The sequence below is a fragment of the Mirounga leonina genome, unplaced genomic scaffold, assembly GCF_011800145.1.
Source record: "Mirounga leonina isolate KUSES-001 unplaced genomic scaffold, KU_Mleo_1.0 Mir_127, whole genome shotgun sequence".
NCBI lineage: Eukaryota > Metazoa > Chordata > Mammalia > Carnivora > Phocidae > Mirounga > Mirounga leonina.
This window is the reverse complement of record NW_023270316.1, coordinates 14,246,256-14,261,072: the sequence shown is the minus strand read 5'-3', so window position 1 is coordinate 14,261,072 and position 14,817 is coordinate 14,246,256. Positions and strand designations below refer to the sequence as shown.

The 14,817-nt window shown below is 39.3% G+C and overlaps 2 protein-coding genes across 2 annotated transcripts in view; both read left to right on the top strand.

The window, feature by feature from the left end:
- The window catches only part of HS6ST3 (heparan sulfate 6-O-sulfotransferase 3), a 642,672-nt gene that overhangs the window by 301,383 nt on the left and 326,472 nt on the right, over positions 1–14,817 (top strand). The window lies entirely within an intron of this gene.
- Positions 12,934–13,490, top strand: LOC118009288 (ubiquitin-40S ribosomal protein S27a-like). Its single transcript, XM_035003167.1, has one exon. The coding sequence runs from the start codon at positions 12,985–12,987 to the stop codon at positions 13,450–13,452; it is 468 nt and encodes a 155-aa protein (XP_034859058.1). The 5' UTR covers positions 12,934–12,984; the 3' UTR covers positions 13,453–13,490.

Here is a 14,817-nt window from a genome sequence, read left to right as displayed (position 1 = left end):
GCCTCAAGCTAGAATCCAGAACACCCAAATCCTAATCCATGGCTCTTTCTACTACATTACTCTGCTTTACATTTCTCTAGGACAAAGTCCTTTGTTTTTATCAAAAAGCCTTATCACCAAATTATCTTTTGAGATATTTGATCAGTCCAGTGGAAGGGAAGTAGAAGGTTGATTATCATCTCCTGGTCTAAATTTGTGACTCCCCTGTCTTGCAAGATTTTGGAGTTTAATTGTTCAAATTGTAATGTATTTATTTGTACTTTTATATAAGTCTGTATTTTAATTTTTTATTTTCTTAAAGCTTTTATTTATTTATTTGAGAGAAAGAGATGGAGAGAGAGACAGGGAGAGAGAGTGAGAGGGAGAGAGAGAAAGAGCATGAGTGGGGAGGAGAGGGAGAAGCAGGCTCCCCATGAGCAGGGAGCTTGATTCAGGGCTCAATCCCAGGACCCTGGGGTCATGACCTGAGCCGAAGGCAGACGCTTAACCTACTCAGTCACCCAGGTGCCCCTAAATCTTATTTTTAAATCACATTTCACATTTACAACAATGTCCACTATATCATGTTGTGTTTACTATATATAGTTTTCAGTGTCATTCTCTTATGATTAAAAAACATAAAATACATATTATTGGCTGAGTTATTTTTCCTTAAATTCATATGTTGGAGCCATCACCCCCAGTATCTTAGAATGTGACATATTTGGAGATAGGATCTTTAAAGAGCTTATTAAGGCAAAATGAGCCTCTAGGGTGGGTCTTAATTCCATCAGACTGGTGTCCTTCTACAAAGAGGACATTTGGACACACACAGGGATACGACAGATATGTGCACAGAAGAAGGACCATCTGAGGACACAGCAAGAAGGCAGCCATCTGCAAGCCAAGGAGAGAAGCCTCAGGAGAAACCAGGGTGCACATAAGTTGATTTTGGACTTCCAACCCCCAGAACTGTGACAAAAGAAGTTTCTGTAGTGTAAGCCCCCAGTCTGTCCTATTTTGTTGTGGCAGCCTGAGCAGACTCATACAAACTTGTAGCAAAAGCAAACACTCAAATATATGTATTGATAGAGTTCCAAGTGGAGAATATTAAAGGGGGGTAATAAAGGCCTTCTTTTCTTTTCCACTTTTGTCCCTTCCTATTATCCTCACAGATTTACTGTGGAGATAGACCTCAGGACAGTGGTCTAGAAGGCCATGGTAGTTACCAAATATGTCATCAGAATGTGCCAAACCACTTACAACACCTGTGGTTCATTCCATCTTTGTCCCTTTACTAACCTATTCTTAGTTTGGCTTGTTGAATGCTAGTCAAGTGCTGAGTTTACCAACTCAAGATTCCTTCTCACTCCTTCACACATTTCTAAATCTGGCCCATTCTGCATGACCTTAATTTTCCCTCCTTCCTGGAGATCATCCTGATTCCCCCAGTCTACACTGATCCCTTCCCTTTCTATCTGCAGTTCCTTGCTGTTCATGTAATTCACCGAGGTTGCTTCCTCATTGGTGAATGCCATTATCAGCTGTTTTCATTATTTAGCCTCTTCAGTATTTTGTCTTCCTTGTCTTAAAGGAATTTTCTATTTCCTGGATGCAGGGAAAGTGCTATCACTTCTCTCACTTCCATCCTTCCCAACCATCTCTGCTTTGCCCCCATCCCAGATGGGGGCTTATGTACCACTGAACACATGAGGATGCTTAATTATAGAATTAAATTAAGAGGATTTGACCATACTTTCCCCCCTATGATTTATTTATTTACTTGGGGGAGAGAGAGAGAGAGAGAGCGCATGAGCGGGAGAGGCAGAGGGAGAGGGAGAGAGAATCTCAAGCTGACCCTACACTGAGTGGGACTCAATCTCACAACCCTGAGATCATGACCTGAGCTGAAACCATGAGTCAGTCGCTTAACCGACAGCACCACCCATGCACCCTGGATTTGACAATTCTGATTCCTCATGGCTGTTTGGGGTGGAAACCACCAGAAATAGTGTTGGTAGGAATATCAACATTTGTTTTCTGAAATGAAGAGAATGTCTGAATGCAAAGAGATTTATTATGCTAGATGAAGCCTTTGCCTTCTTTTGTTTGGTATCTTTCTTGATGTAGTCAGTTCATGATATGCCAGGGAACAGAGAACTGCTATTGACAGTTTGATACAGCTGATGAAAAGACCCTTGAATTATTTAAGGGGAACTTTTGTTTCCCCAGTAACTCTGCTGGGGATACTTCTCATGTTAAAAAGTATGAGGCTTGGTCTCTCTTCTAATTTTTCTTTCTTGCTTGTGTAAATGCACAATAAATTCCTTTGATGGTCTGAGGCACAGACAAATGTTATTGAAAATCTCCAACCTGTCTTTGGGAGGAGTAACACTTTTAACAGTGAACTCGCTGGGGTACACTCTGTTATGATGTCATGACTTTTTACTCTTTACAAATGTCAGCAACATTCATCTTTTAAGAGTTTCACTGCTCTAAATATATATTTCTTGCCCCTTGTTCATTCATTAAGTATATACTCCACTGTGTCAAGGGACTGATGTCTGTTTTCAGTTCCAGCTGCTTCTTCTGTCTCAATACACTCCATTCATTGTATAACAATTTGATTTCTTTCCTCCTCCACTGTTGGTATATAAAACAAGAGCATTTTGTAGGTTTAATATATACATAAATTTTAACCATATTCTGACAAAAATCTCAGACCGTGATTTAGGATTTCATTAAGCTGTTTATTCTCATATGAAGTTCTTATTTTACAGATAAGGTCCAGAAAGGTGAATCAACTTATTTAAGGTCTCATAGCTGATTAGCGATGGAACGAGGATCCACATCCAGATCTCCTAACTTCTAGTCTTGTGTTTTCTTTTCTCTCTCTCTTTTTCTAATTTGGCTCCTGTTTGACCTGTGTTAGCTCCTAGTGGGCTCCTTGGGCACTCTAATGTTATTCACATTTCTTAAGCAGATGAGTCGGCTTACCATGAATGGCACTTCAATAAAAATGTATTGACTCCATTGAAAGACCTTGCAAGTATTTCAGACCAGTGCTGCCTGTAGCTGGGTGATGCTAATGAAGCTTCTCGAGAATCTTAAGAAAGCATCTGTATGGCCGGGTGGTTCAAAATTCTGAGGCCTTTTCTGGTTTGAAATATGATATATGTGGCCTCTAGAGCAGTGGAAGCTGCAGTGGCTTGAACTAAAGAAATTTAGCAAGACTATAGCCTTAGAGGCCATCAGAAGAAGGGGTTGAAAAAGAGCAATGGAGCCACCAACAGGGACCATTAAGTAGATTAATTAATCCCTTCACCGCCACCCCCTTTTCTCCAAGCTTATTACTAGGTAGATGAAAAATAGAGAGTGAACTTAACAAAAAATTGAACACACTTTTTTTGGGGAGGGAGATAACTCAGAAAACAAATGGAGGGGTGGTTTTGCCACACAGTAAAGCTTTCCATGTGGTAGGACTTGGGGAGCTGTCGGCTCAGTGACTGCTATTCACAGGCTCACCCTAAAGTGGAGTTTTCCAGTTGGCGAGTCTTACCCATGAACACAGAGGCCCCATTATTATTATAAATGAGCAACAGAGAAGCACAAGATAGCTGATAAGGTCTTCAAATTAGAGAAAGACCTACAAAAAATATAAGAAAACAGACCCTACAGGAAGCAGGTAATTTAGAGTTCAGAACACATGGAAAATGAAAAAGTTACAATTGGTCTCCTCACAGAGATTTAAGATGTTACATCCATAAAAGGAAGAATATACTGTGAAAGTGAATAATCAGAGAATGCGAAAGAGCTCCTGAAAATAAAAAATATACATATTATTAATATACAAAGTACAGTGGGAGATTTGGAAGTTAAATTTTAGGAGGCCTGTAAGAATAGAGAATGAAAAGACAAACATGAGATAAAGGTAAGGGACATAGAATTCAATCTGAAATATCCAGTGTTCAACTAAGAAGAATTTCAGGAAAAATAATTGATGGGAATCAATTTCGTATAATATAAGAAAGTTTCCAGAGTTAAAGCTTGTCACAGATTTTCACATTGCAAATAGGGCTGAGCAGAGGAACAATGCCATTTAAAAATTTTAGGCATCAAGGTTAACAGAGAGAATTAAACTTATTACCTAAAAGAAAACATACCCAATTTTCCTTGCACTGCTCATTAGCACACTGGATCCTAGAAGTCAATGGAACATTGACTTTCAAATCTGAAAGAAAAGGTTTTTGGTCAAAATTCTGTATTCTGATAAATTATCAGTCAGAAAGCCAGGATGAAGTCATTTTCAGACATGTACTCTTAGGAAGTTACTTGATGATGCACATCAGCAAAAAGGTGAGACTTTTTTTAAAAGGTATGGGTTTTGGGGCACCTGGGTGGCTCAGTTGGTTGAGATCCGACTCTTGATTTTGGCTCACGTCATGATTTCAGGGTCATGGGATCGAGCCCCTTGTCAGGCTCCACGCTAGAGATTCTCTCTCTCTCCCTCTCCTTCTCCTCCCCCCCCCGCTCTCTCTCTCTCTCTCTCTCTCTAAATAAAATCTTTTTTAAAAAAAGTTGTGGGTTTCAAAAAGCAATGCATCCAAGGGAGGTGAAAAAATTAAAGGATGACATTTCTGTAGCACACCCTGGGAGATCAGATGGGAGAAGAGAAAAGAAGATCTCAAGGAGGGCGGTTCTGGGAAAACAATGGATTCAATATACTAAAGAGTACAATGAACAGGAAGAAAAATATTTGGGAATATAATAAGAAATAGACCATAAAATTAAATTTGAAATTCTAAAAAAAATTTTATGAGAAAATCATGGTTCAAATATGAAACAACCAGTCCAAATTAGACTAGGACATAATTGGGCTTTGAGAAAATGGAAAAATTTTCAATCAACAGAAAGAATGGGTAAATTGGATGATATTAGGGACAAGGTGAGAAATTATACATCCAACAAGAACAAAGAAAGGAAACCAATACAAGGAAGCATTATGTAAATGTGAAGCTCACTAAAATGTCAGCAGATTTTGAGCAATCATAGACTGTTAAAAAGGAATCATTCTTTGTTTTTCTTCAAAAGGCACAGGGCACAATAGGGGAACCATAATACCAGTTTCTATTTAAGATTGTATTGTTTATTTGTTGGCTTATTTATTGTTCTTACTAGAACGTAAGCACTGTGTTCGTCTGATTCACCACTCTATCTCCAGTTTCTAGAAGAGTGTCCGGGTCATAATAGGTATGCTGTTGGAATGGAGAAGTAAATAGTTTCCCCATGGTTCTTTTTTTTTTTTTTTTCTCAAAGATTTTATTTATTTTGAGAGAGAGAGAAAGGAAGAGAGAGAGAGAGAGCACAAGCAGGGGGAGCTGCAGAGGGAGAGGGAGGGGCAGACTCCCCACTGAGCAGGGAGCCCGATGTGAGACTTGATCCCTGGACCCTGGGATCATGACTTAAACTGAAGCCAGACACTTAACTGACTGAGCCACCCAGGTGCCTCCTCCCCACGGTTCTAATAAGTGTCCTTTCCTAAAAAAGTGTTCCATTTCTGGAGTTGATCTGTAGGCAAGGAATTAATCCTAGTTATAGGACAGAATATAACTTATATTTCTTGGTATTGTTGGTCCTGATAATGTAAAAGTCATGATCATCACAAGATTACACTTACATAGTGGATCCCATGCTCCTGACACTGCTTCAAGTATTTATATGTATAAACTCATTTACCCCTTACTCTGAACTGCTTGCACCGTTATTATTCCCGTATTATTGGTTTTCACTTACTGCTGGAAGAAGCTGAAGAGAGAGGTGGAGACAAGTATGGAATGGGGGGCAGGAGCTTCTTTTTACTTTAGATGCTCCTGGACTACTTGCTTTTTAAATCAAATCACTTTGATCAAAATTTAAAACCAAATTACCTAATGCAGTGGGTACACAGGGTTGGGGTGTATAAAGGGGAGCACTATATAATGTGAAGCAGTTAGCCCTTATGGCTTCTTGGAAATGCCCAGAGCCTGTATCACACAGCATGTGGATTTAGAAGCACTAACCAGTTATTCTGCAGTGGGTCCTGGTGTGGGAAAAGGCGAAAAAGGAAGTTTTATTATAATGAAGACTCCCCACTAATGGACATTGCCTGTTTAATGAAAAGTGACTGAAAGCATTGAGGTCTCACCCTTGTTTTTGTGAGCTGAGCGATTTGAACATCAAGAATAGCCCAATAATGAAGTGATTCATCTTAATTTCTTAAGACTAAAATCTTGAAGTTTTTATTTTCACATAGAACACAAATGGGTGTGTATGTAATTGACATTTTACACGCTGCTTTCTGGGTTCAGTGTGATCCCTAGATGGTAGGGTTTCTTATGTAGGAATCTGTTTAGTGGAGTTCACCTTTTTATAGGCAATAGAAGGATTTGAACATGATCAAGTATACAGTTATATGGTATATAAAACAGATACAGTGACTGTGCTATTTATATGTGACGTCTCTCTGGATAGTGATGGGAGACAAGGTTTCATCTGCTAGTTTCTTATAAATAGACTGAGAGGATGGCATCTGCTGAAACAGCATTTTTAGAGTTTTTTTCCCCCTCATTTTCAAACTGCACTCAAAGCTCGTAAACATATTCTTTGAAGATCAGAAGATTTAGAGCATACTATACCCCATCTAAACTACAGCATAATCTAAATGTAAGGAGTTGTTAAAAAAATGGGGGTATCAAATGTAGTGAATGACCGCGGTGTAGTTAGGGGTCGATTGTAGAATCAGAAATGAATTACCCTGCATTAGAGATGCTGGATGCTACAATAGGTTGTGGAAATTGGAAAGAAATAGGTAAAAACAATAGGTCAAACCTATTACTCTGGCCTTTCTTTGGTGTAATTTTGTGCTGAAAAGCACTGAACCAGATATCACCCAGTGTTTACTGAAGAAGAAAACACTGTTTTACTTTTTTTATGAAATAAAACAATCAGTTGGGCAAAAAGTGTGTCAGAGGCATGCTTGACATCGGTATTGGAAACCAGAGTATATGACAGCCAACTATGTTTGTCCGTTTATAGGTAACGTTTATTTATTTATTTTTAAGTACTTTGAAGTCTTATAGATTATAGTTTGTTAAACCTAAAATGCCTTCTTGAGAGAGCAAATAAAATCCATTATTACCAAAACATTACCAGAAAAGACTTCAAATAAGCCCCATGAGAGTATACTGTACTATATATTTTCCTCCATTCCACTTTGGTAGAAGTAATAAAAAAAATATAATGTTAAACTTTTTGAAATAAAAATATTTTATTTATGGAATCTGTGCCAGATGGCTGTCAGTCTTAATATCTATATCTTTTTATAAAAGAGGAGCTCCAAAGTAAGTTAAATTTTTTTTTTTTATATGTAGGATTTCTTCATAGACCGGTGAACTGGGGCTGGATTTAATCAGCAGCATCTTATTGTGCATATTGACCTATCCAACAGTAACACCTTTAAATATGTATGCTTTTCTGTGACTGTTTAATAATGAAGGAATTCTCTACCTCTGAGAAGACTGGTGTGGGGTTGTAAGAGAGTATTTTCCTCCCTTTATTAATGATAAGGGAACATGATTGACAAGGTCTGTGGTGTGACCTCCCTCTTAAAAAAAGAATACTTGGCACCCCTAATGGCCTTGAACTGGGCTTCATTATTCCTATTCCAGAAGTTTCTTCCTTTTTTTTTTTTCTTTTGCTGAATTCAGACACAGGTTTGGTAGTGGAAAAGAGAAAGCATGTTGATAGGTCCAGGAGAGCTGTGGGAGTGAGATCCATTAGTTGAAAATGGAATGTTCTTGATGAATTCCTATTTTCAGAGACAGCCAACACTGACATGGACGTTAGGCTGCACCAGGACAATGCCCTCGTTCCACGAATGTGAAGAAACTGAGGGCCAGAAAGGCAAGCAGTTTGCCCTCCAAATGTGGTCCTTCTGCCTTCCTTAGTTTGGTTCCTGGGACTAGCATCCGCCTTATTATCCAGTCAGAAATCTGAAATTCCTTCCTTGCCACACCCTTTCTTCTAGGTGTTCCCAGCTTGTCCATTTCCTCACCACAGCCCTCAATATCTGGTTCCCAGATAAGGGCGCTCAGGAAAGCATCAACATCTACGTTAGTCTCACTCAACAACTTTACCCACTGAGGCATTTCGGGAGGTGGAGGTCACTGACATGGCAGGGTATCAGCTGTCTTGTATGCTCTCCATTCATAACTGTCCCAAGCCAGTCGCTACCTCCAACCCTTCTTCCTCCTTCATTCTTCCCTTTTGGGTCTCGATTCTCAGCTCCCAGAAGGCCTACCCTTGTGTACTATCTCCAGAAGTGTTTACTTCATTTCCATCCTATATAGGCTGAAGAGGTGGTGCTCTTCCTCTTGAGGATGCAGTGGGGTTTTGCCACCGAGGAGACCCTTCAAGTAGTTTTTCTTGGTACAGTAAATGCAGCTGGGTGAAGCCAGGCTACTACTCTGCCTGCATCCTTTAATCTTTAGTTCTGATCTAAAAACTTGAGGATTGTGCAATTTGTTTTCTCTCTTGGCACAAAACTTCTGGGTTACTTTTAAAAACCAACCCGTGAAGCATAACATTTTACAGTTTTAAATTCTAGGCTTCTTGTACAGACCCACGTATCCCACGTAGCCCTTAAATAATCAACCGTTGTCATCATCTTCATATATGCCATCAAAATGTCTCTTTCCAGTGCAATTATGATTATTTTTCCCTTGCCTAAAATTTTTCAGTGTTTTTTTAAATTTTTTTTAAATTTTATATTTTTTATTTACTGTTATTATCAATGTTTTTTTTTAATCACCTACATGGAAGGCCAGAATATCTTAGAATGGTACCCAGTGCTTGTTCCATTCTGTCTCTGATTTAACTTTCAGTCTCCTGAACACAGCTTTTTTTTTTTTCCCTTCTGGATATTTCCATTGTCTATTGTGGTGCCTCAGAAATACTAAGAAATGAAATCGTATCCACCCAAAACCACTTGTGCTTCTAATGAATCATGTTCTCTTTTGCCACTGTGCCTTTCCCTTCATCTAATGCTCCTGTAGTTTCTCTTTCTCCCCATACACTTGACTTTCTAGATTCAACTCTAGAGCGCCCCTCCTGGGGAGCCTTCCCATCCAATGCCCAAATCTTCTCTAGCAGAATGCCTTTCCTCTTTATTTCTGTAGCTCTAATGTAGCACTTAGGTTGTATTGCAATTAAGTTTAATTGCCTGTCTCCATTAGACTATGAGAATATTTGTTTTTTTGTCTTTATATGTCATGCCTAGAACTTTAGCAGACATAGATTGAGCATAATGTTTGGATGAGGTATAATTTTATGTCTCCTTCCACCCCCACTTTTGGAATGAATGGCTATAGTCTGGAAACCTTTAGACTGGTTGAGGGCTAAATAGGAACTATTGTCCAAAGTGGGTCCTCTCTTCTCTCCCATCCCAGGAAGACACTGCTAATGTTCTTTATGACCTCAACCATGCCAACCTTGGAGAAATAAAATTATGTCTTTGCCACAAGTCTGCATGATTCCAGTTCTTGTAGAGTTCCTGTAAGAGAGGATGCCTCATGTGACTCAGTCTTAAATCTACCTCATGGACAGTGACTCCATGTTACCAAATAATACTACTAAACAGATCTCTTTACATACACATATACATGTATTTATCTTGAGAAGATTATACTTCCGTGTGTGTATGTGTATGCATATATTGACCTATATCTACCTACCTATCTACCTATGTACCTACCTATGTTTAATCCTTCAGAAGGCTGTACCAATCTAGATGTTCTTTACTAAAGACAGTGCAGGTATAGTGGGCTATCTAGCTATTTATCACAGTAGACTTATTACTTAGGAACATGTTCAAAGACACTGAAAAATGTTGGGTGCTTTTGTTGCCTCTCTCCCATATAGAAAGAGATCATAGAATTTGAAAGTGAGAATTTTCTACAGATAAAAGGTGTTATGCATTAATATTATATTGCTTGCTAAAACTCCAATTGGACTTATGAAAACCACAGATCAGGTATATAGCTTCGATTTTTTAAAACCCTTAATGGAGCTGCCCCAGGTTAGCAAGTGATTTTTATTCCTGTTCTTTCCCCATGCTTATGCCTTCTGCTCCCAGAGACCCCACCAGTCCTTCCGCTAGTGGTGCCTGCCTTGCTCGGACTTCAAGCAAGTGTTTTCCTAGGAAACTCAGTCTTCGAGAGATGGGTAGTTCTAATAAATGAGTCGGTTCGAAGAAAATCATTTTTTCAGGGGGTGTACGATTGGCTTTTTATCAGTTTTATGAGCCTTTTTGATGGACTGTTACTTTCTCGTTTTCCCAGTGGTATTTGCCATGGGAACTTTTATGATTTGTTTTGAGACTTATTTAAAAACTTCTCTATTGATCTCAACAGAACATTGATATTTGTGAAATATGTCACCAAGTTGACTCTTTATAGAATTATTGTTGAGATCTGCTTATTTTTCGTAAAGATGTCTTTAAGCATTTTGTGTTGGCTAGAGACTCCTGTTCGCCTACCTCTATGCTTTTTTTTTTTTTCCCCTGGCTGGATTGGAATGACTATCAAGTATTTTTTCCATACCCTGGAGACTGGCCATCTATCTCTCATTCTTCAGTATAAATATTTACCAGTCCCACCGGAAGTTGAGATGGTTGTCTTGAGCATACAAATTGCCCCAGAGGTTTCTGGCTAACTTGTCCTCAGGAACGGTGCTTCTGATTAACACAAAATGATGCTCAGGCCATATTTTTCTCTGCTGAGGGAGAGGCAGTGATTATATGTGCTCATTATGAAGTAGATATGGCTGAGTGCAGTTGTAGTCTGTCACAGAGCATTTGGCTTCTCTGCTAAGAGGTAAAGTTATGCTGTTGGCAAAACAGTCTGGGTGGGTATCAAGTGCATGGCGCTAGACAAACACTAGGCTGTGGCTTGTGAAGTCATAATGGGGACTCTCCAAACCCCCATGTGAAGACCCCCGCTGGAACCAACAGCCAACTTCTGCCACGTCAAAACACCAACCAATATTATGGAGGCAGATTTAGTCTCCTCTGGTTGCAGCTATACTTTTGTAATTTTATTTCTGTTTTTTTTCTTGTTTCAGAGGACATTATTTCCTCCAACATATTAAAAAAAATCCCCTGACATTAGAGGAGAAAAAAAGAAGGGATAGATGGCAGTCACATTACCCATTTTTCTACAATTAAAAACACCAAAACCCTCAATGATGTTCACATAGGTAACATAACTTCATCCTTAACAAAAAGCGAAAGTATGCTTTTATTGTGAATTTCCAGTATCAGAAAGGATCATTTTTCACACTCATGTTTCTTTTTTTTTTTAAAGATTTTATTTGACAGAGATAGCGAGAGCAGGAACACAAGCAGGGGGAGTGCGAATGGGAGAAGCAGGCCTCCCCCTGAGCAGGGAGCCCGATGTGGGGCTTGCTCCCAGGACCCTGGGATGGTGACCTGAGCTGAAGGCAGACGCTTAACGACTGCGCCACCCAGGCGCCCCTGTGTTTCCTTCTGCTGAGTCTATGGTCGTATCATCCAGCCCTGAGTGTCTAGAAAATGTAAAAAATGCCTCATCTTCGCTTTCCAAGCAATAGTATTGGTTTAATTTAGATGCTGCACTTCAGAATTTTAGCTAGATATTGAAGTTTGAATTCTCAGCTCAGGCTTCATTAGTAGTGATTAGCTAACACAAATGCATCTCTGATTTATGCATATCTAAAAATGATTTTGAAAAGCTGTCTTGTGCAGGGTTGATTGTTATTGTGCACAGTTTTGTCCTTCTAAGAATTAGGCTGTCTTCTTCCAACAATCCGATCAAGTAGGCCACCTTTGGGAAATGACACTGGCAGACTGCTGGTACTCTGCAAATTAATATTATAGATACAGTTCTAGAAATTGAGAAGACTGACATTTTTGTGATAATGAGAGGTTGGGACTAAATTTACAGAAAGGCAAATTTATACTAGGAATGTTTTTTTTTTAAAGAGTGTAAATTTTCTAAACGAATTTCTGACATTTTGAAATGTTTTGACAGTGCTTCATTTGTATAAAGCTTTATGTGTAGCAGCCTCATTGACTTGTTTCTGTTTAGTCTGGTTTTTATGTGATCATTTTTACCTCTGTTGAATTGGTGAAAAATAATTTAACATTTTTTTCTAGGCTCTGGCTGGCACAAGAAAACTCTGAATCCAGCCAGGGATTTTTCTATGGCCTAATTTGTGCATTGCAATGAGCATAAAATTTGCATCTAGTTTTATTTTTCACTCTCTTTACTGGTATTTATGTAATGCAAAATTAAATGTTGCAGAGCGTTAATTAACCAAGGAGAACCATAATCATCATCAGAATCTGTATAGTAAACCTGTGAAATTAATAGAGGCTCAGAACTTAAGGGTAAATAGCCATCTTTTGGAACTGTATCATTGAGTTTGTACTCCAACCAAATGACACAGCTGAGCAGTAGAAACCCAAGTGTTGAAGGAGACATTTTTCCATACTCCAGAGAATTATAAAGGTTTCCCGTTCTCACTTCAGAAGACTGAAAAAAACCAGTCATAGGAAAATGATTGAACTTAATATTCATATTTTGTGGGCAGCCAGGAAATTAATATGGGGAAATAAAAAACTTGATTTTTAATGTCATTACGATTTTATTTTTAAATGAGTTTTAAGATTTTCTTAGTTTACTGAAGGTGTCTTAATTTTATTTGAATTATGAGCTCTTCTAATTCTATCAGGAATCAAAAAAGGAATCTAATGTCTTAAAATAATATACATTTTTCTAATGTACAATAAAAGGAATTATTAGATTATTTGGGGCAATATGACTGCCTCCAAGGTCTTGAAAAAGTTCTTTTCTAGCTGACTAGTTAGTCTTTCGGCATCAGAACTACCTATATGGGGGATCCGCCATCTGCGGTGGAACTGCCGCCAAGATGCAGATTTTCGTGAAAACCCTTACGGGGAAGACCATCACTCTCGAGGTTGAACCCTCGGATATAATAGAAAATATAAAGGCCAAGATTCAGAATAAGGAAGGAATTCCTCCTGATCAGCAGAGACTGATCTTTGCTGGCAAGCAACTGGAAGATGGACGTACTTTGTCTGACTACAACATTCAAAAGGAGTCCACTCTTCATCTTGTGTTGAGACTTCGTGATGGTGCTAAGAAAAGGAAGAAGTCTTATACCACTCCCAAGAAGAATAAGCATAAGAGAAAGAAGGTTAAACTGGCCGTCCTGAAATACTATAAGGTGAATGAGAATGGCAAAATCAGTCGCCTTCATTGGGAGTGCCCTTCAGATGAGTGTGGTGCTGGAGTTTTCATGGCTAGCTACTTCGACAGACATTATTGTGGCAAATGTTGTCTGACTTATTGCTTCAACAAACCAGAAGACAAGTAATTGTATATGGGTTAATAATAAAAGACATGAACTAACAACAACAACAAAAAGAACTACCTATATGGGGATAAGACATATTCCTATATTTTTTTTCTAGGGAGATGGAGAATCCATAGCAACTTTCTGCCCTGCTATCTGGGAGGATAGTCTTATCCTTCCAGGGATTACTCTTTTTTTTTTTTTAAGATTTTTTAAATTTATTTATCCATTCATGAGAGACAGAGAGAGAGATGCAGAGGCAGAGGGAGAAGCAGGCTCCCCGTGGAGCAGGGAGCCCAATGCAGCACTCGAACCCAGGACCCTGGGATCATGACCTGAGCCAAAGGCAGATGCTTAACCGACTGAGCCACCCAGGCGTCCCCTTCCAGGGATACTCTTAAAGGAATGATATTTTACTCTACTTGCAAACTAACAAGTTAGCCTGCCACAGTTTGGATGCTGGCAAAAGACATAAGACTCCTGGGTCCCAGACAAAAGACTCACTCATGGCACCACAGATGGTGGGAGCTTCATGCTTGCTTTTATTCCCCTTCTTCCCTATTCTCCCCCTTATCCCCAAGTCCCATTTGAGTGATGAGGAATAGCCCAGCTAGATGTTGTGCATCCAGTGGATTTGTGGCACAGCTGAGGACCCCTAAGTATAGGAAACCCAGTATTTTATAACGGACTGTGTGTAACCTGACCAACCCATGCCCTGGAGAGAGACACTATCTTGATCTTCTAGGACTGTTTGCCATACAAAAACTCCTGAAAAGTGAGGGCAGAACAAAAGCTGATACAAGATGTGCAGAAACACCTTGGCGATTTGTTTCTCAATGCTGCTGAGTGAAAATGACCGGGCTCTGCCTCAAGCCACTTCTCCACGAATAGCGTTATCTGCAGCGTTCTTTTAGCAGTACGTGGAGGTAGAAGAAAACCGGTTCTAGTATATTTTTATTGCAGCCACAAGTCATCTCATTAGCTGTTGGTGACTTTGCTCATTTGGAAGGCTGCCAAAGTCATCACACACCTGGAAATCAACAACAGGAAGCTAGGATTGCATCCCAGAACCCCTGGTACATAAAATTTCTTCTTACCCCTACCTCTGAGCAGTCTAGAAAATTTAAATATTTCTCGACCAACTTTTGCTGGTTGTAGTTCAGTCAGCCTTAACTGAAACATTGAGAAAGAAAGCAGTGTCTGTCATAAGGGTAACTGTACTCCCCTTTCTGGGACTCCTTCCCTTAATTTTACTCTCCCTATTTTGCCCTGTTGGATATTATTGTAAGGAATTGTGTAAGATCCTTGAGAGAAGTTAATAGAAAAGGGGAAGCATTTCTCCCTTCCTTCCATACTAGCTCACCCTTAGCCTTCTAAGCTCAAGGT